Here is a 21,592-nt window from a genome sequence, read left to right as displayed (position 1 = left end):
TTTTAAACTCTCAATTAAATACTCAATTAAAGTCAACAGCAGCAGAATTAGGCTGACATTTTGCCTTGAGAGATGAGCTGTAATTTAGGTTCATTTCATTTGCATGTGGAATCGCAGGCACAGTGTCTGGGTCCAAGTTGGTGGACCTTGACTTTCTCGTTATTAACTCCAGACTGTACACTTTGCAAAGACTCGCGTACGTACCAATGTCACCTTTGTTGCATCCACCCAATCTGTTTATAACCATTTCATTCACTCCACCCATCCAGTTGCGAGACTTGGTATTTACTAATTTTTTTCAGTTTTGTTTGAAAAAGAAATGCATTTTCTATGTCTCATCGACATTCCATCATTCAGAATTTTCCCATAATGCCACGGGGTATTGACTTGTGAATGCAAAAAAATGACCATACCATATAATACAAAATCATAAAAGTGACGCATAAGAAACGTTTCTTACTTAATTTTCGAATGTATTGGTATAATGTGGGCCAAATATTAAGAAAAAAACCAACGTAATACCCTGTGGCATTATGGGAAAATATGCTATGTTTTTTAGCATTTAGCCTGCAAAGCACGTTAGAACGTATTTGCACGTTTGTTGTAAATAAATACGTTCGAACGTACTCGCCAGTCAAAAATGTTTACGCCACATCGTCAGGCCCATGCTTCCGTAGTTATTTAATTTTGAGGATAGGCAGTATTGCAAAAAAATAAATAAAAATAATAATAATAAATAATAAAATAAATAATGCTCTGCAGACAATACTTAATTATAAAAGTTACGCATAAGCAATGTTTCTTACTGATTTTTTCGAACGTATTGGTATCATGTGGGCCAAATGCTAAAAAAAAAAGTAAAGTAAAGTAATGCCATGTTGCATTATGGGAAAATATGCTACGTTTGTAGCATTTAGCCTACAAGTACGTTAGAACGTATATGTATGCGACTATGCGTTGTACATAAATACATTCGAACATACTCGCCAGTCAAAAAATGTTTACTCCACATCAGTTCCACACTTCCGTAGCTATTTAAATTTGAGGATAAGCAGCATAAAAAAAACAAAATCATAAAATAAATCATGCAGTGCAGACATATAACGAAATAATAAAAGTTACGCATAAGCAATTTTTCTTAATTTTCGAACTTATTGGTATAATGTGGGCCAAATGCTAAAAAATATATATATATATATATATTTTTTTTTTAAGGAATACCCTGCGGCATTATGGGAAAATATGCTGTGTTTGTAGCATTTAGCCTACAAGAACGTTAGAACGTATACAAATGCGACTATGCGTTGTACATAAACACATTCGAACGTACTCGACAGTCAAAAATTGTTTCCGTAGCTATTTAAATTTGACGATAGGCAGTATAGAAAACGGATAGATTATTAATGTTTTCAGTAGTAAAAGAAAGTCATAAACTTTGCAACAGATCAGAGTTTCAGACATATTGTAAAAAGATCCCCACTGAGGGAAGTTTCTAAAGCATTTGTTGACTAAACTAACTGTTTGGACCAATAACTCTCTAATCTACACGGTCTGCCTAATGAGTGCGCCGCTTGTATTTTATTCCTATCCCTGTGCCATCATCAAAGCAACATTTGTTTTCTGGCCGTGGTTGTGTGATGACACTTGGACAAAGCAGGTCAGCAGACGCCACTCTCGCGCTGCAAACGCCAGCCCGTGTCATCATGCTCTTGTGTTAGGGGATGCAATGTGAGTTCTCATAGCATCCGTGAACACATTAAAACAGGACAGGAAGTATCAGCTTTATAGTGATAGCGGTGAGGGTGCTAATGACGACGGCGGTCACGGGACGCGTAACCAGAGGCGAGCTGTTCCTAGAAGCAACACTTTATATAGAAGGAAAGGAACGTGTCGACGTCTTTTTTTTTTTTTTTTTTTTTTTCTCGCACTTCATGAATTTGTTCATTTACTCAGCGGACTACTCGTAATCTTGTTTCTGTCTCGCTCATTCATCATGCAAGGGGAGGGGGGGTGGGGGGTGGTAATTGCCTCCTTCGGCTTCTCTCGCCGTGGCTCCAGATATTACTCTTTAGAAAAGATGAGGAAAGGAACTCCTACATCTGCAACGGAGTCAATCAGTTCATGAGACGTCCAAATATTTGTCATATCCCCGCCTTGAACGGGCTTTTTTGCTGAATGACTCGACAACGGTAAATTTTGCTTTGACGTTTTTCCATTTTGAAATCGACATTTACAAAAGCTAAAAAGTGGCATTTAGACAAAAATAAAGCAACTCCTACTTGGAGACAGCCTTTAATGGCATGGTTCCATGGTGCATTTCCTGACCCTGCAAAACCAAACCACAATGTTAAACCTGTCGAAAATAAATTTGCAGAAACGGACAAATGTAATACACATTTTGCTGCGGCTACATCATCTCCTTTTATTATTTATTCCTTCATAAATTCATCACTCACCATGTACATCTGTACATTTCTGCTTCTTTTATTTTTCGATAACTCAATGCTGTTATAGCTTCAATTGTGCTTGAAAATGAGCCTAAAATATGACAATTGTCCGATATTTAGCATTTATGCGTATATTGGCCTTAAAAAAAAAAAAATCTGTCAGATAATAGATCAATTTAAAACTGTTAATTTCAAGTACCTATATATTTAAATTTTAAGATATATAAGATAATAAGAGATGCTGCTGAGCCTGGGAATTCTCTGCACCTTTCTGTTTTTGTTTGAAATTAAAACCATGATAAGTAAAGATTTAACTAACATTTTAGATATTTAGAAATTTGGGAAAACTTTATTGACTCTAGGAAACAATAGCAAGCTATTTACTGTTTCTAAGTTTTCAGTTAAAGTTTGAAGACATGCTGATAACCCTGAGAACTCCCTGAACTTTTTGCTAGAATAAAAAAATAAAAAACATAGCCATTGTCTAAGATAAAAAAAATAAAAAAATAAAATAAAAAATTCATTCTATTTTTTTCGTTTTACTAAAAGTAAATATTAGCTGCAATTATTGGTTATCGGCCTCCTTGGCTACTAATAATTGGTATTGGTATCAGCCTTGAAAAAGAAAAGAAAATTCAGATTCTTGGAGAGTGAAGTTAAGCTTTGCTCCTTTTATAGGTCTATAAATAGTTCTGCAAATAATTGTGTCTTTGTAGATTCTACCAAACCCCTCTTCAACATGGCAGTGCAGGCAGAATATATCCCTCGCAAGTGTTTTAAGTCAGTCTGGCTTCCTCATCGGTGTCTTTTCGCCTGCTTACAAGGTCTGCACGGCCCCGATGGGGGGAGAGCGCGAAAGGGCAAGTGGGCTTCATTTTAAGAGCCTTTTCTGTGCCTGTAAAAACAAATGCACACAGCTTTCATGAGTAAAGAAAAGCAAAGCTTGTCTAAGCTTTCCGGAGTGAGAGCGCATAGAGCATCTTAATGCAACATGCAGACTAAAACTGCTCCCCTGAATATCTCTACGGGAGATAACAAGCGGAGAAAAGACAGATGTCAGGATTTCGCATAAAAAGCTTCAATGCCTTTCTGTGACTCTTACAGTCTTTTTTTTTTTTCTTTTTTTTTAAAGAAAGAAGCCTAAGGCTAACTTGGCACTATTTTACCAGTCCGATATTAGACAAATTGTCATTATACTCAACAAGATAATGTGTTTAGTCTCATTCGTCAGCCTCTTCTGGGCAAAAAGAGGTTCAAGAGAGTTTCAAATGTGGCCATTTTACACTCAGAGCTTTCAACGCTGCACGTAGTGGGAGGAAAGAATGAGAGGTCGACTGAGAGTAGAAAAAAGGCAAACAATCAGTGAGGCTGAGTCTAGTCCTGTATAAATATCCATCTGCCTGTGAGTGTGTGCTGTCAAATAATCACAAAGCACCTTTGAAGGGCTTATTTTTGAAAGTTTTTGCCCTTTTCATACGACCCAATACGACGCTCGGACTCGGTGCGAGTACAGGGCAGAAGGTAGCTGTTGAAATCTGAATGGGCTGTTCGGAAACGTCGAGGCAAGTGGACGTGTGGAAGAGCATGTGTGTGTGTGTGTTCTGCCTGTCACTATATGTCGATGGCATAGATAGATGAAGATACATCATTTTCAGACCAATTAAGTGAAATTCGATCATTTCTCGCAGCGCATAGTTTGGAATCACTAGATAAACTACATTAACTACATGAACGTGTATTCATTCTGAGATGTCTCTAAGATCTGTGAATAATTGAATTGAATGAGGTCAAATTTCAAGTCCAAAACTTTCAGGCTTCTGCGAGGAAGCAAAACAATGTCAGGAAAAGCCTACTAGAGCATCTGAAATTAATTTGGGGATACTCTTGACTCCCATTTAACATGAGTCTGAATTCTCAACACTGCCACATCCCCAGCTTATAAGAGGGTGTGCACACTTTTGCAACCTCATTATCTCATCTTTTAGTTTGACTTCTTTGTTCTCATCACAAAACCTTGGCATTTGAACAGGGTCGACTTTTTATAGCCACTGTCGATTGGCTCCTGGTCAAACGGACTTTTCCTCAGAGGGTATCACTTGTAGTGATGAACCAATAAGAAGTGATTGCCTGACTCAGCTATGGGGCTTCAACACATTGATTAGCTGCCAGGCTGTAATTTGAATGCGTTGCTCCGCTCCGACCGCTCTGATAGTCTCGTTCCGTGTTGAGAAAAGCTGTAAAGATCCGGCATGTACACGCACGCAAGACACACTTGCGCAACTAAACGGTGAACATATCGTTGAGAGCTCGGCCCAATATATTTCCCTTAGGTATTGAGAACAACAACGGAGCACAAGGTTAACCTTGAATGGTCAAAAGTTTGTCTTCCGGGGGTTACTTGGGGAAAAAAATATCTTGCCGCCCTGAAATAAAATACTGTATTATTTATATTTTATTTATGAAAAATATATAACCGTGCTGTGTGGACTGTTCTGGCTCATTTTAGAGTGCATCATGGGCCACGGCTGAGGTTTGGGCATTCACAACAAGTTAGCTTAGTGAAACCCACCAGTTTCCTATGTGCATTCACTGAACCTTGTTTATTGAAAAATACAAAATAAAATGGGCCCCCCCAACAAACTGAAAGTACTCCAAATAACAAAAAGTAACATTGTAAAAAAAAAAATATATATATATATATATATATATATATATATATATATATATATATATATATATATATATACCGGTACTTCAAACAGATAAAATGAAAACAGCAGAGGCCCCAGAATTGAACCCTGTGGAACGCCAACCTGTGAATTCATATTGCACATATTCGTCTGACACCTATCTTTTTTCTGCTTGACATTATAGTGGACAAATACATTCTTGTAAGTTCTAACATTGTGTGTCTGAACAAACTGAAAGTACTCTCAATAACAAAAAGTAACATTGTAAAAAAAAATAAAAAAAATACTGGTACTTCAAACACAAAAGCAGAATTCTGTATGATTTCATGCTTAAGCAATTTGACAAAATCTTTCAAATAGATCTTTGATGTCATTTCATTGCAAAACCAGCAAACTTCGGATTGTCGTGCGACCAAACTGGAAAACAGGTTGGCAGACTTTCTGTGTGCTCAGCGATAATTACGATAACTGCGTGCAGGCTGTTTGTGAAATGGAAGAAACATGAAAAAAAAAACAATAAATTCAGGTCCATTAAGTAGCGTTTTCTCTTTGAAGTGAACAACGGGAGCTTTCACGACGTTGTCTCTTTTTTGACCATTTCACGCAAGTTTCCATCTTTGTTAGTTGTTTTCTCCTCGTCGAGTTATGGTGGAAACTCAAGACTTTTAAAAATAAAAATAAAAAACAGGGACTGTTGCTTATCAGTAAACTAGGAAGTGGCCTTTTAAAATGCGGTCATAAAAAACTATTTTTTTTGTACCTTAGGGAACAGTTGACTTTTGGCAGTTTCATTTCATGTCTTTTGACCGTTTGTCTGACAAGCTGCGTCTGGAGCAATTTTCGGAGCGTCTCGTCTCCAGCCACCCTCAGAAGACGTCGGCCTCTATTCGCTATGACAGAAGCGCATCAATAAACCAGTGTGTGTTAGTAACTTGCTTGCCCTCATTGGCAAAGACGTCTGCGCCACTTTGGAGCCAGTGCTCACTCAGGTTATATTAAAGCTGAATAATTAAAAGAACGATGAGGGGAAAGGGGGGGGGGGGTTCATAGGCGGAAGGGAAAAATACTTTTTGGCATCTTCTCTTCTTCTGATATTGATTAGTTTAGTCCCTGACTGGATATGAATTCCATGTTTTTTTTCTCAGATAAGACATGTCACGGTCAAGCCGTTTTGATAAATGTCATTTTTATTACAGTATGTGACGCAGGCTTTCCTTCTTAAGTTGCAAATCTGCTAGCGTGATTAATGTAACTCGCACTTTATAATCAGTTATTTGGACCACATTACCTGCTATTCGGACCGCCGTTAAGAACCGTTTCAGTGACACTTTTATATATCGCTTTTCAATAAAAGCTGAACGTAATAAGCCGAAAAAATATTGCGCTTATTTCAGGGCTATTGCATTTGATTGCCATTAGCAAACGGCCATTACAAGCGCTCGTGTGTGTGCAGATGGGAAACTAAAAGGGCAGATGTGGAGGTACTAATGTACCTGGATTAACCGTCTGCTTTTCCTTTCAAGTCAACCTTTCATTTATATCGTTTTGCATAAGAAACTTGAGGCTAGCGTGTTATAAATGTGTTAAATAATACTGGAAGAGTTAAAGAAATTTGAACCTGTTTAGGGTGAACTGTACTGTATGATGCCCATTTTATGAATTAATATGCGATGACCAAAAACAAATAACCAATTTGGGACTTTTATCTTGAAATATATTGAACTCATTTGCTCCCAAAGACGTATAAATATGTCCTATTTTAAATATTACCATGGTCCCAAAAACGTATTTATTTGTGATTATGGATTTCTTTTTTTCTTTTTTTGCTAGAGAATACAGAAAAATGTGATGCACCCTCTGAACTGAAGAGAATGCTTGAAGAAATGGTAGTTATTACAAAAAGCAAAGTATAAGAGATGAACCAAGGCCACGATGAAAACAAGCTCATTTACCCACACTTCTAAGCAGATTTGTGAATAATGATTAAACTTAGCTAAATTCTAATGCTAATTGCTGCAAAACGGAAACTGATACAAATGTACTTTTTTCTCCCAATGAAAGAAGAGACTCAAATTTTTCCTTTGTTGATTGTCGATTGCTATAAAAACATGGACTCTACGTCCATGTTTTTATAGCAATCGAAAACAATATTCCGCAGGCCTTGCAAAATCAGTCAAAATCCAGTAAAACAGCCAGGAGCGAAGGGGGTTGCTTCAGTTAAAATGGCTGGGAGTGAATGAGTTAGACAAGATTTTTTTTTTTTAATCATCAGTCAAAAAGCACTATCAGGTTTGTACTGTCTCACAACTATGTCAAAAAAAGTTACCCGTTTAGCAACTGCTATGTAGTAGTCATATTTAAACATTATGTGGTATCACCTGAAAAAAAAATCATAATTCTGTCCAACAAATATAACTTGTGTGACTAGCTAGCTTGTGTTGTTTAGATGGCTAATTGTTAGCCTCCTAACTCAAAGTCGAAAATATTATGTGTCGCAACCAACCGTCATCTGGTGCAGCAATTGTAGAAAGCTTCCCATGATAAATATATGTCCTAAATTTGACAGTAGATGTCCAAAATTGTAGATAGTAGTAAAATTGTAGAAAATAACAAATAATACTAAAGAATACATATTTTATGTAAATTAGCTGTGCTGGAACAAGTCAAATCTTTATCCGCCACTGACCCATGTACGGGTTTCATTTTGCATCGTTACGGTTCTAAAATTGCAGGTAATTGATATTCACTGCCGTTGTTTGTGTTGCTGCCAGGAAAATGAAAGGTGAAATCTTAAGCTTCAAAAGGAGGCTTTGAAATGACACGCGTCCTGATCTGGCAAGGCCGGATGAGTTGAGAAGTGACAATAAGAAAGTCTCAGGGAGGAAGCTGACGCAATGAGTGCAGTCTGTTACCTGTTTTTGTGCGCGCCTTGATTGATTGCGCGCAGCTTCAGATGGCGTGCCAGTTTGGCTCTAATTTGATTCCGAGTCACGCAAACTGGGTTTGCATCTTTGGGCCATTTGCAGGAGATTTTGCATTATTCAGCCATTAATCACTCGCAGGAAGGATGTGACTCCTCTGATATGAGACTATAGACTATTCCGTTTAGATTGCATCAAAAACCTTTCACAGAGAACACAGTTTCTGCTCCATCCAGACACAATAACTAAAATGGTTTTTTTTCACAGTCTATTCCCGCTTCAGTTTGAGTTTTACGCTGCTCGCTATCTCTGCCTTTAAATTGGAGCGCATTCATCTGCAATCCCGGTAATGGGAACCTGTTAAGATACAAAGAGTGGACTCATTAACAGCTGGTAAACACAATTAACGAAAATGCTTTTTCACTTGTGTGTTACCAAGGATGACGCGTTTACACACACATAATTACGCTTTGCCTCATTATGAGTCTTTTTTACGACGTTTAACCGTCACTCCCGCTAAAGTTCACTATCCAGCCGTTCAAAAACAAACAGTAATGTGTCGCCAGTGATTAGCGTTGTTTTTTGAAAAATACGACAAAAAAAAAAACGGCGGCAGATAGGAGAGTTGCTTTTTAATGAGATGACTGCGTCTCATCAATCCTCAGTGAATCATGTGTCGCCCAGCAGGTGACTGAAGTCATTTTTCAAAGACATTGATTGCCATTTGTTCTGTGGAGGAAATAATAATGTTGGAGGTAGCTGTCTTTAGCGATTTGCCCCCGGGTGTACTTGTGACAGCTCATTACCTTTTGCAAGTTCTGCTTGAGCGAGAATTCACCACCAAAGTTAGTCCGGACATTCTTTTACCGGAAAATTCTCATTTATTAATACGTTTTAATGTCGTTCCTCAAATTATGTCCGTCCCAAGATTTTCTTAACATAAATCTTACCAGAAAAAAAAACTGCTTTGAACTCTTTGCTAACCATTGTTAGCATTTTGCTACGTTAGGGTCGTTCCTCCGTAATATTCCTTCATTTGTTTGAAACTTTAATTTCACCTCTCCTGAATTGTAATCTACCTCTCACATCGGTCCAAAATGCTTTACTAAAGGCCCCTGCTCCAAGAGAGAGAGATAGCTGTTCAAATATTGACATTTAGGGCGCTAAAGCTATGCTAGCATTTCCAAAAAGATTTTGCAATTTTGGTGGTCAAATAGCTTATTGATAACCTATACAAACTAAATCATAATTACTGAGGCAACTTGAGTGTTTTGTTAGCATTCGTTAGCATCCATTTAGCACCCTGCTAGCATTTTCAAAAAGATTTTGCAATTTTGGTGGTTAAATAGCTTATTGATAACCTATACAAACTAAATCATAATTACTGAGGCAACTTGAGTGTTTTGTTAGCATTCGTTAGCATCCATTGAGCACCCTGCTAGTCTAGTTTTCCAGCACCCAAAAAAATAAAAGACTTTTGATAAACACCTGCAGCTCAATATATATTGTGACCAGTAAATGTAAATTTAGCTATACACAAATATTTTCAGTGGTGACGGAATACCACGTTTAATTAAGCATTTTTTTTTTTTTTACTGTGAGAGGCCAGTGAAGCATTTTATTTTTAGGATTTTTAAGATGAATTTAGCTTAAACATAATAGCCATTCAAACCAACAGTTTTTTTTTTGTTAGCAAGAAGAGCATCGTGCCACAGCAGATTGTGAGTGGGTGAGCAGTCTGAGCTTTTGTGGCGCCGCTGTTTTGTTAACATGAGAAAATGACATCGCCTTCTAGCGCAGCGCCTTTAGCTAATGCCTGGGAAATCCTCTTCATGTCACCCCCCACCCCCCCCCCCCCCCTTCATCTGCGTCATCAGGAGCAATTTTTACATGCTTTCAGCCTCCCACGTGAAAGGCGCCCCGGAATATGGGCCAAAGCGCCTCGCCTGTATTAGGCAAGCTCAGAGTTAAAGGATAAAGCAAAGGGTTTGACATTTGGTGTTCGTCAGTAACTGAAGTTAAAAGGTAAATGTCCAGTGCAAAGGTACAGCAGATGGTACACTTAGCCTGTGTATCCACGGTTTACCATTCAAACAAAGGAATTATTAATTAGCATTGTGTCCAATTACAATTAGTTTCTTTGACGAAATGTACAGTTGGGATAGCTGCAGTCTATCTCCAGCTGTCCCGCGGCCCGAATGTGGGCACAAATGGATGTATGGATGGATTGCGCTTTGCCCGGGTTCAAATGCGTGAAGCACTGATAAGCCGCTATTAAGAATCGTAATAATAAATCAAATGTACAGTAAGCGTTGGTGCGATTGCTCGTCTCGGCGTTGCCCTCGACGATGCGCTCTGACTGTTGTCAGTGTTAGCAAAGCTAATCCTGTAAACGGGTCATTTTGGTCCATTTAACAAACATCTCACGTGTCAGCGAAACCCCGTCAATACATTAGACGGAAGGAAATTCCGACTCCGCGGCTAAGGTTATCTATACATATTAAAGTTTTATTGTTGAAGGTAAAATCGATTCATTTGCATAATTAGGCTTGCAATATATCAAGCGAGCAGGCAGGCGAGCAGTGGCGAAGTAATGAGGCAGGGAAAAGGGAGTCAACGTGCGGCTAGGCGTATGACAGCAGCCATGTTTAGACCTCGCTATATAGTGCAACTCTCAGGGGGAGGCTGGCTAATGACTTTGATTTTTTTTCTCAAGATGAGTCAAAACAATCGAGGCCTGTTACCGGCGCCTTCTTCCGTCCTTCATTTGAAATGAGACCTTATGGGATTACAAAGTGTTGTGTGTTCTTCCTGTTGTCATTGTGAAAACATCCTTCTACCTGGATCAAATATCACACGAGGGGGAGTGATGTTCTCCTCTCTGTCATCGCGACTATGATTTTGTTGGAGGTGCGAGCTAGCAGGAGAGTGAGCCGGCGGAATAGCGAGCTAGCAGGAGAGTGAGCCAGCGGAATAGCAAGCTAGCGGGATAGCGAGCTAGCTGGACAGTGAGCTAGCGGGACAGCGAGCTAGCGGGACAGCGAGCTAGCGGGACAGCGAGCTAGCGGGAGAGCGAGCTAGCGGGAGAGCGAGCTAGCGGGAGAGCGAGCTAGCGGGAGAGAACAAACTAGCGTCAACGCAAGCTTTCAGTATATGCTGACGTTCACTACAATTATATACGATGTCACGTATTGTCATAAAATGTCTAGAGGACCCGGGTTCAAAGCCCGCTCGGACCACTCTTCAGCACAAATGCAATTTTGAATAATAATCATTGTCAAATTATTTCACAGGGCCATTATTTTTTATGTCATTCGCCATCAAGTTTTTATATCGTTATAAATTCAAAATTAAAATCCCATACCTCAATATTCACTACAATTACATACAATGTCACAGGTTCTTCTAGGGCAGCAATGGCCCAGTGGCTAGCACAGCGCGGAGCTTTGACTGGTAAACAGGAGGCGATGGTTTGAATCCCACCTTAGCAGTTCAAGTGTTCTTTTTATTCATTTACTACAATTGATACTTTGCAATTTTCCACATCATTTATCTTTCAATTTACTTCATAAGCAGTCACCTTAGCATTCAGTTATTATAATTGCACTTTGTCTCGTATTGCTAAATATTTCGTACAAGTAAAATTGAGGAAGAGAGTGTTTTAAGCAATTATCTTCAATGTATTCAAAAAAGAAATCTCAGAATTTATTTAACAGGATCTTTGAAGTCTTTTTATTTATTTATTTATTTATTTATCTGTGGCGTTTGCAAGAAGATTCAGTCAATATATGCTTTTTATTTTATTTTATTTTAAACAATATAGGTTCTCAGTGTACTTTTGGGTCAGATAAAGAAATCGGAGCGATCTCCATTCACCCGATAATATTTCATTCCATTATGTGGACATGAGCTGAAAGATAGCGAAAAGGGCCTCTCGTCATTCAGCCTTTTGCACAAAGAAACAGATTGGATTTATTGTGGCAGCTGTTTTTTGTTGTTGTTGTTGTTGTTGTTGTTGTTGTTGTTGTTGTTGTTGTTGTTGTTGTTGGGCAGACAACCCAGATGATTTTTGCAAAATGTACTGCATGTGATTGTTTTTATTCAACCTGAAACTCAAACTCAGACTTTACAGACAGGCTCCACTGAGCTTGTTGTTTGGGTTTGCATAAGAATGAGGAACCGCAAATGTGGTTTAACTTTCGGGATCTGTGGGGTTGCCTGTCATTCTCAATTTCCAGCTTTCGCAAACATCAATCACTTGGAATGACCATTTTTATCAATGTGTGAGCAATACTTACTTTTTTTTTTTTTTTTATCATTACTGAAAAGTCGTTGAAAAATGTTTTTATCCAAGTTAGCGGGAAGCGTTTATTGTATGCTGTATGCAAAGCTGAGGGTTATCAATCGAAGTAAATGCACAATCATGTTTCTTCCTCCACTTGTCATATGTAATTGAAGCCGCTAATGGCGGTGCATTATGTGCAGACAGCACCGACTTCAAGGGAAATGATTTCAGCGAAGCTATCAGATCCTGCTGTTCGTCTACCGTCATAGAATTAGGCGCTTTACGGAATAACACAGAAGAAAACCCAAACATTTGTGGGCAGACTGTTTGGGATATAGTCATTTAAATTGGATAGGCATTGATTTTTTTTTTTGTATCTTGTAGTCACCGTGGAAGGACTGCAAGATTTCTTTTCATGAATCCCTACAATGTTGGAGTAATGCCAATTCAGAAGCAAACATCGCTTGATTATACGACTATCAATAGAAATGTCTTCAGTCTGCCCAGTAACAATAATACATTTAATGGTATGTAACCAGTCAAATGTGCTGGAGCTGTGGAACCATTTACACACACACACACACATTAGGTTCAAACTTCAAATTAATAATGGAAAGCGAATTGCCGGGCCACTGTAAGGTTAACTATGGCACATGTATTGATTGATATTAATTTATTGTGCTGCATCACAAATGCAAGTAAACACACACGATTTATGGCCGTGACAGTGGGCAACGTATTAAAAAGCGCTTTCAGGTTGAAACAGTAATAAAACTGAACGGAGCATTATTAGCTTTCGTAAAGGCAGATTGGTTAAACGGGTGCATCTCAAAATATTAACTCATTCACTGCCATTGACGGCTATAGATGTCAAAAATTCATTTGAACTATTTCTATTAGTTTAACATTTTCCCCCACTTTTGTTAACAAGAGTATTAAAACCTAGACATTTAAAAAAAATAAAATTGGGGGGGGGAAAAGAAAAGTATTAAAAATTAGGGGCGTCAGGCGATTACATTTTTTAATTGTAATTAATCGCATGACTTCAATAGTTAACTCACGATTAATCACAAATTGTATATCTGTTCCAAATGTCGTTTTTTTTCTAGGTTTTCGTCGTCCTGTTAACAAAAGTGGAAAACATTTTTAAACTAATAGAAATAGTTCAAATGAATTTTTGACGTCTGTAGCCGCCAATGGCAGTGAATGAGTTAAAAGCAGTTCACTCTAAAAAAGAGAATTGTTGAATCAATTTAAGATTTAACAGAGAATTGTTGACCAACTTAATAAAATTGCTTCAATTGGGAACACACGATTAAATTAAAGGATCTTTGTTCTGTTTGTTTTGTGAGTTAATCCAAACTCCCATATTAAATTGAATTAATTCAGAGTTCATTAAACTCAATATATTCACTTTGGATTAACTTAACTCACTCGTGTGTTACCACTTGAAGCAATTTTTATTAAATTGGTCTAAAATTCTCTGCTTAATCCTAAATTGGTTCAATTCTCTTTTTAGAGTGCAATCTGTGAAATGCATTCATCAAAACACGCTACATCTTCTTGTTTTGAACCTCAATGAAATTGGACTGTTATGAGGGGGAGAGGTCCTAAATTTTCACTTATAGTGGCAGCACTTCAGAATCGATGTCACTTGTCAATTAGTGTGCGGATCTATGAAACACACTCTTAAAAAGTTTGGTTAAAAATAACCCAAATTGGGCCGACGATAGCTAACCCAGCGCTGTGTCCAACACACTGGGTTAGTTGTACCAATATGTGGGGACTGAATGGCTGACAGTCAATGAGTTAATAGCTCAATATTATGTGGGAAGCATGCATCACAACATGTGGGACTGCGGGACTAACAGATCCTCGACGTCAAATCAGCTGCTTGATTGTGCTGCGACACGCTCATAAATGCATCGGGAGGCATCGGTGTGTTTATCAATCGACCTTCTGCCGCTAACAGGAGGCTACGGTTGCAACAAGGTGTTGCGTAACAGCCGCTTGGGCTCGCGTGCCGTCCCTGGCCAGATGCTGCTGCACTCTTCTGCAGGAGTCGCCACAGCAACAAGGCGGGCGGGGGGGGGGGGCAAAGTGGGGGAGACGGCGAGATGACACTTCGCTCCCGTACGAGGAGAAAAAAAAATAGCGTACATCAAACCGAGGCTCAGAGATTAAAGAAAGCACTCCGCCCCTTGCTGGCGCAGAAGCAACGTGCGAGAGCGGAGGATGGAAAGTAACACTTCGGAGATTTGCGAGCGCTAACTGGATTAGGGCGTGCGTCACGACAGGTGTGGTGTCGGCTCATGGATGTGTAATAGCGCGCGGCGGGCCGATGGGACACCGGAATATACGCGCGCACACACGTCCATTTTGCTTCAAATCCAAACACTCGAGATGCCGTGCGTTTTCATCTCACGCTCAAGTCATTCAACAAAGTGGCTGAGGTGACAATGATGTCATCAGCAGGGATGCATTCGCAGGACTGATCAGGTGAAGTTAGATGTCATACTTTTTGGTCTCAAATAGCAAACAACGCATCTTTTCCAGTCTTTTCTTTCTGATTATTGCCAAAAATAAAATGTGTTAAATCCAAATAAAAATAACCTCCGGAGTGCTCTCGGTGATACTTGCTTCATGAGGCGGCCTCTGCACTGCGAATCGAAGCATGCTGGTGGGTTGCCAAGCACAACACACACAAAACATTTTCTTTCAAAAATAAAAGAAATGTCACTGTGTAAAAAAAAAAAATGCAAATAGGCAAGACTTGTTAAATCATGTAGTTCAAGTCAAAGTCAGGTCGAGTTGAGTCCCGTGAATAGCAAGTTGAGGCTTTCATAAGTTTTAGACAAGCATGTCCAAATCATAAAACTGGCAATTTAGGAATTGAAAATCCATGAAAAAAAAAGAAAAAGTTGCAATTTGGATATTAATTTGGTGAGTCTTAAACTTTCCCTCTTAAAGTTGTTGTTCATGTTCCTAACAGCCGTTTTAGAGCTATAAGGGTTTATCTCAATAAATTACAATTTGATGAAAAACTTTTTTTTTATTTAAACTGTCAATGAGTTTAATTTTTATTTCTTATTACTCATGAAAAAACAAAATTAACCACTTTGGTAGAAAACAACCTATGTAAGTGCATATTACTTTGACTTTTTAAATTGAACTACTGACAAAAAAAAAGAACTTTTCTCGCATGTTTAACTCATTCACTGCCCAAAAATTAATTTGAACCATTTCTATTAGTTTAAAATGTTTTCCCATTTTTGTTAACAAGAGTATGAAAACCCCCCAAAATGTTATTGAACATTTAGAACAGATATCACATTTGTGATTAATCGTGAGTTAACTAGTGAAGTCATGCAATTAATTATGATTTAAAAAATGAATCGCCTGACGCCCCTCATTTTTAATAATCTTTTATTTTTCTAATAAAAAAAAAAGATTATATAAATAGTTTTAAAAAAAATTGACGTTTATAGTCGTCAATGGCAGTGAATGAGTTAATAGTGAATTAAACTGCATAATGGCTCTTTTTTTCTAATGTAATAATTGGCTTTTATTTTTTAATGGCCTTAATGACAAATGGGGGGAAACGTATGTTCAATTTATTTATTTATTTATTTATGTTTTCTCAAAAACAGATCATTTTATTGCAATTTTAGTTTGCATACATAAGCATTATCAAGTGACCCTTTTTTGTTTTTGGCTAAAAATCCTATTAAATGAGTCATGAGAACAAGATCAGTATTGACTAACCCTATTTATTTATTTATTCATTCGTTTATTTATTTACTTATTTACAAGTTGATGTGTGGTCAATTTATGTTAGCCAAAATCAAAATAAAATGAAGAATTATAATAGCTTTATTGTACCACAAGGACAGATATGCAAAGAAATGGAACAGACACGACACATCCCGGGTGGGGGTCGGGGTTGACAGGATAAATAATATTTTAATTTCATTAATGGAACAAATTAAATTCAAATGTCAAGGTACTTCTGTTTATTAAACTGTGATTACAGAAGTGAGTATTTTGATATCTGTAAAAGATATCGTCTGTCTCCTGTAGCTCCAGACTCGGTGTGCCAACCCCCCCCCCCCCCCCCCCCCCCCAGAGCACACACACACAGCAGCTTCACCCCCAATATCTGTCCATCTTCGCGCCCCCTCCCCAACACACTCCAAACAGCGCTCGGCTCTTTCATCAGCTTGTCACACAGCGTCAGCTGCTGTGACTCACAGTGTTTATCGCAGCCGCGGGCGTGACACCGCAACGCGTGTGACATTTGCTCCGTCCGTCTGTCTGTGTGTGAGCGCGTGTGTGTGTGTTGAGTTCACTTGTTGAAATCAAATCGCCGCGTTGGCCTCTGCATCTGGGCCAAGAAGGGCCACATCATGAGAGTTTAGCGAGGTTGGCTTGAACTCGCTCGTCAATTGTCATGGTTGTAGATGGGGGGGGGGGGGGGGGTTATGTATTTTAAGTCATTCACTGCCATTGACGGCTATAGACGTCAAAAATTCATTTAAACTATTTCTAGTAGTTTAACATTTTTTTCCACCTAGAATTTTTTTTATTGTACATTTTAAACCGATATAACATTTTTGATTAATCGTGAGTTAACTATTAAAGTAATGCGATTAATTACAATATAAAAAAAATTAACCACCTGACGCTATAAAAAATTTTTATTAAAAATTAAGGGCGTCAGGTGATTAAATTTTTTTATCGTAATTAATTGCATGACTTCACTAGTCAACTCACGATTTATCACAAATGTTATATCTGTTCTAAATGTACAATAAAAAAAATTCTAGCTTTTCATACTCTTGTTAACAAAAGTAGGAAAAATGCTAAACTAATAGAAATAGATCAAATACATTTTTGACGTCTATAGCCGTCAATGGCAGTGAATGAGTTAATTATGACTCTCAATCATCATGGAAAAAAATAGTCATGGGTGAGATGATCAAATGAGCTTTTAGAACTTTGTTAATTAAAATGATTAAAAAAATAATAATTTCCTTTAATGACGGAGACGTTTTTCTTTTTCTCGTCAGGGTTTGTCAAGGTTGAAAAAGTGCTTTTATTTTGCGTAACAGGCTTTAATCGACACAATAATCATCAAAGTTTGAAGGCACTCTCCAACATTAGATGAGGTAGGCTAACATGTTTTGCAATTTATTTTTTATTTTTATTTATTTATTTATTTTTACATGAGGGGAAAAAAAACAGCTCACTATAAAAAAAAAAATGTCACAAAAGTATATTATTGGCACAGCACACTGTTAGAGGACAAGTTCCTTAGTTGGATTTTGTCAAAGTACCATCCCTGGAATTAGCCCAAAATGGCTGCTTCAAAACAAAATGGCTGACTTCCTGTTTAATCCCGGACATACTTTTTGGTGCATCCTCATCTAATAAACCATGAAAACGTCAAATATTTTCCGTATGTTTCCATTCTTTTGCATAATCACTGCAAATGTGCTGAAATACATTTTTTTCTATTTGTCTCATTGTCAAGTCCTCAGGTGCAGAAAATTATCAGTCTTAAAAGTTAAAATTAAATATTGCATTACTACATTTTCTGACTCGCCTATGGGCAGCTCATCAATTATTCCATGATTTTTTTTCATTGAATCTTATTTTTTTGTGGGACGGGGGAATATCTGTGAATGTTCGTAAATTTCTAGTTGTTCTCCAGAGGAATTTCTTGGCTCATATTGAGCGATATATAAAGACCAAATAAAAACCTTTGTCAAAATGCTTTAAACGCATGTAAATTACGTAACCGACACTTAGTATTCCTTATCACCTGTTGTCATGCTCTTCATTTCCAATCAAATCGCAAAAGTGTGCTAGCTTATACTAATATATAATGCTATGCTAGCGATTAGCTAACTAAATTAGCATAGACGATACGGTAATAAATGTATACTAAAAATTCCATAAGAGACGATTGCTTGAAAATCTGCGGTAAAGCGCGACCGTGAACAATGAACCCTGCAATAAATTACATTTTTATTTATTTTTTAACTATATTTACATTTTGGATCCCCTTCTGTGCGTGTCCAGATGTGTTGGTGAACGGGAAGCCGTGCGACTGCGACGTCATCGCCGACTGCCGGGTGGGCGACGCCGTCTCCCTGGAGATCAAGCTGACCAATCGGAGCAAGAACTCGGTTGGCCCGCTGGCCCTGACCGTGGTGCCCTATCAGGACTACCAGAACGGGGTTCAGAACTACGACCTGGCCGACGCCGTCACCTTCATCGGCTCCAACACCTTCTGCATCGACACGGTTACTATCACACACTCCGCAATAGCAAATCCATTCGTGTGCCATTCAAAATGTACACATTTTTTTAGATGGATGCTGCTATTTTATGACTATATTATTATGAAATATTACCGGATTGGATTCTATTCCCTTAAATTCAATCCGATATCGATTGCATTATGGAACATCGATTCTTCTTAAATGTCAAGAGCATGATTTAAAAAGAAACTCCACAAATATTTAAATTCCAAAGTAAATTTTGCGCAGGCAGTAGTAACTGGTCAAAGGATTTATTCATGAAAGTAAACACCTGTTATAATCGCTTAAGTTCTTAACATTGACATCAGCAAGGATCATAATTCTAATTTAATCATTGTAAATATAAACTTAAACAAAATGCATAGAAAACGGTAAGATACCCAAAAAATAAACCGGTCTTTAAAATTCAATTTTCTTAAGATTTTATTGAGGGGGGGGGGGGGATATTTAAATAATCAATTCATGGTTTTATGAATCGATATTGCTCGAAAAGCAAAATTGATTTGATATCGATTATTTAAAAAAAAAATGTAACCCAGCTCTACAACTTTACCTTAGCTTCATGCTAACGCATATGCAAAACACAATAGATCAGCTAACATAGCATCAAAATTTAGGATGTTACAACTATTTAAGTGATGAGTCTTTGAACATTCTGAGCCAGACGTAGTTTGGTTACATTTTTTACCTGTGACTTTCATTTTAAATATAATGAAATTGCTGCTATTTTCCTTGCTAGTCGTCACTATTATGTTGTGTCTGAGAGACATTTAAAACTAAATAAGCTCCCCCTCACGTTTCTCATCCGAATGGGAAATGTTCTCATTCAAACAAGCAAATAAGAAGGTTTCTCATTAGGAACATATTAGACTTCTTCTTTTCTCCCTTGTCACTTTAGGGGCTCCCGTACATCACGCAAAAACCAAAAGCCAAAGAAAGAACAAAATGCACTTTGGATGAAATTGACTGCATTATTTTTGATTTCTTCTCCAAAAAAAAGAATGTTCTTGCCATGTTATTTGTGACATGAAGTCGGAGAAGGTCACAAAGAAAAAGTCACGTTCTGCACTTATTGCGCATCTGCCAAAAAAAAGAAACATTTGAAAATGGAAGGCAAACAAACTCCTGACTTCCAAGTGGTCGTCGACCTTTTTGAAAGACTGAGTGGAAGTGAAGCTGCTAATATTTTCTTTTTCCGTTTGTCTCCACTTTTTGCGCAGGTCAAACCCAAAGAAATTTCCATCTGCATGGGCGCCCTGCTCTTCCTCTACACTGGAGACTTCTACCTTAACATCAAATTTCAGGACGACAGCGCTGGGCGAGAGCTGCCTTTAGCCTGGTTCACCCTTCCCAGCGTCCACATCAGAACAATGGACACGCTAGTAAAAGCCGCGGCTTGATGGGCCCGCCAAAACGGATTCATTTGGTGTTAATATCTGTAAATAAAGGAGACATCACATGTAAAAGTCCTTTTTTAACATGTTAGGAGTTAGCTTGCCAACGAGCCTGCTGAGCTAGCCTGGCTAGCTAGCTACCATGTTGCCAGTCAAATAGCGAGGATGTACACGTTGGTAATTATTATTTTTTTCATCCAAGCTGAACTACAGATGAATAGAACTCATTTGAATGTAAATAAACGGAATCAAAAAAAAAAAGTTCCCCCCCACCCCCGATTGCCGTTGTCATTACGACGATTTGCAGCTGGCCGTCTTCGGAAAGGTAACGTTCTCAATTCTCATTAGCTTGCGCATGTGTGTCTGGACACTGTATCTCTGTATATGTCTTTGACTTGGCAGCGACAGGAAAAAGGGCGGCATAGCGCACAAGCCCCCCCTGACCCCGAGGGGTTATTACATCTTGTTGCAGCACCAAAGACAAACTGGCGGATTTGGGCCCAACTTTGTTCTTTGGACGCTTGTGGTGGACAGGTAAGTTTGCGTTTGGAATGTCAGTACACTCATCATTGAGTTGGTTGACGCAATGAGATAACCTCATTTCATATTTCGTGGCAACGTCTATGGGAACGCTCGCATCCAGGCTAATAGACGTGATGGTGCTTGGTAGGCCACACCCCTTAAAGGCACACATCCAACACACAAAACTGCTTGTGGAAAACTGAAATATCCAACTCCAATTTTTTATCATGAGTGACTTTTATGATATCACCTGAAGCGCTTCCTTTGTTGGGTTTCATACCAAAAAAAAAAGAAAGTTGAATGAAAAAGTTATGTTTTGGGTTAAATTATTTTAAATCTATTAAATCAAATGAGTGAACTTTTGTTGGTAAAAATATGGAAAGTCACTTATTCTTCCATACATAAAAGTACACTATTTTGTACAAACCGGTCATATTTAGAATTTGCTTCAAATGTTTTGTTTTTTGTGTGAATTTTATTTAAAAAAAAAAAAAATATATATATATATATATATATATATATATAATAAGTCCTGGCATTGTCTGACGATGCCTGTAAGAATTCATGGGAAAAATATATACATTTGACTCTTTTTGTTAAAATAAAAAAACATTACATTTAATTATTTAACATAAATTTGGCTTGTATATAAATATTTGTATATATTTATTATATATAATTCTTATATATAATATTTTAATCTTATTTTTTCTCATGTCTATTTCCTGAATTTAATAAGAATTAATTCCCCAAAAAATGTACAATCATATAGAAAACAGTCTTGTTTTGGTTAAATTATTGAAAGTGTATTTTTTATTTGGTAAATGTGTTCAAATGTATTTTTGGTGAATGAATGTTTGAGTGCATCCTGATTATTTGTAAAAAGTTTGCAGATTTTTTTTTTTTTTTTGAGGAACTCAAAACAGGTCATTTAAAGGGTTACTTGACTCATTGGGCCATTTTCAGCAGTAAAAAGTTCATATTTTGTCCAGAATAAATCTGATAAC

The 21,592-nt window shown here is 37.8% G+C and overlaps 1 protein-coding gene across 4 annotated transcripts in view; it reads left to right on the top strand.

The window, feature by feature from the left end:
- The window catches only part of trappc9 (trafficking protein particle complex subunit 9), a 123,560-nt gene extending 103,215 nt beyond the window's left edge, over positions 1 to 20,345 (top strand). For 2 of the 4 annotated variants that reach the window (XM_086063347.1, XM_086063345.1), the window contains 2 exons: positions 18,428 to 18,651; positions 19,890 to 20,342. In XM_086063347.1, the coding sequence (XP_085919473.1) occupies positions 18,428 to 18,651; positions 19,890 to 20,069 (404 nt within the window). In that variant the 3' untranslated portion in view covers positions 20,070 to 20,342. Of the gene's footprint in view, positions 1 to 18,427; positions 18,652 to 19,889 lie in introns of all 4 variants that reach the window. The other 2 variants (XM_086063349.1, XM_086063348.1) reach the window with 2 other exon arrangements.
- The last annotated feature ends 1,247 nt before the right edge of the window (positions 20,346 to 21,592 follow it).

The sequence above is a fragment of the Leptonotus elevatus genome, chromosome 19 (assembly GCF_054856555.1).
Source record: "Leptonotus elevatus isolate MCC_2025b chromosome 19, RoL_Lele_1.0, whole genome shotgun sequence".
Classification (NCBI taxonomy): Eukaryota; Metazoa; Chordata; class Actinopteri; order Syngnathiformes; family Syngnathidae; genus Leptonotus; species Leptonotus elevatus.
The sequence above is the reverse complement of the archived record's forward strand: the minus strand, read 5'-3'. Positions and strand labels throughout refer to the sequence as shown.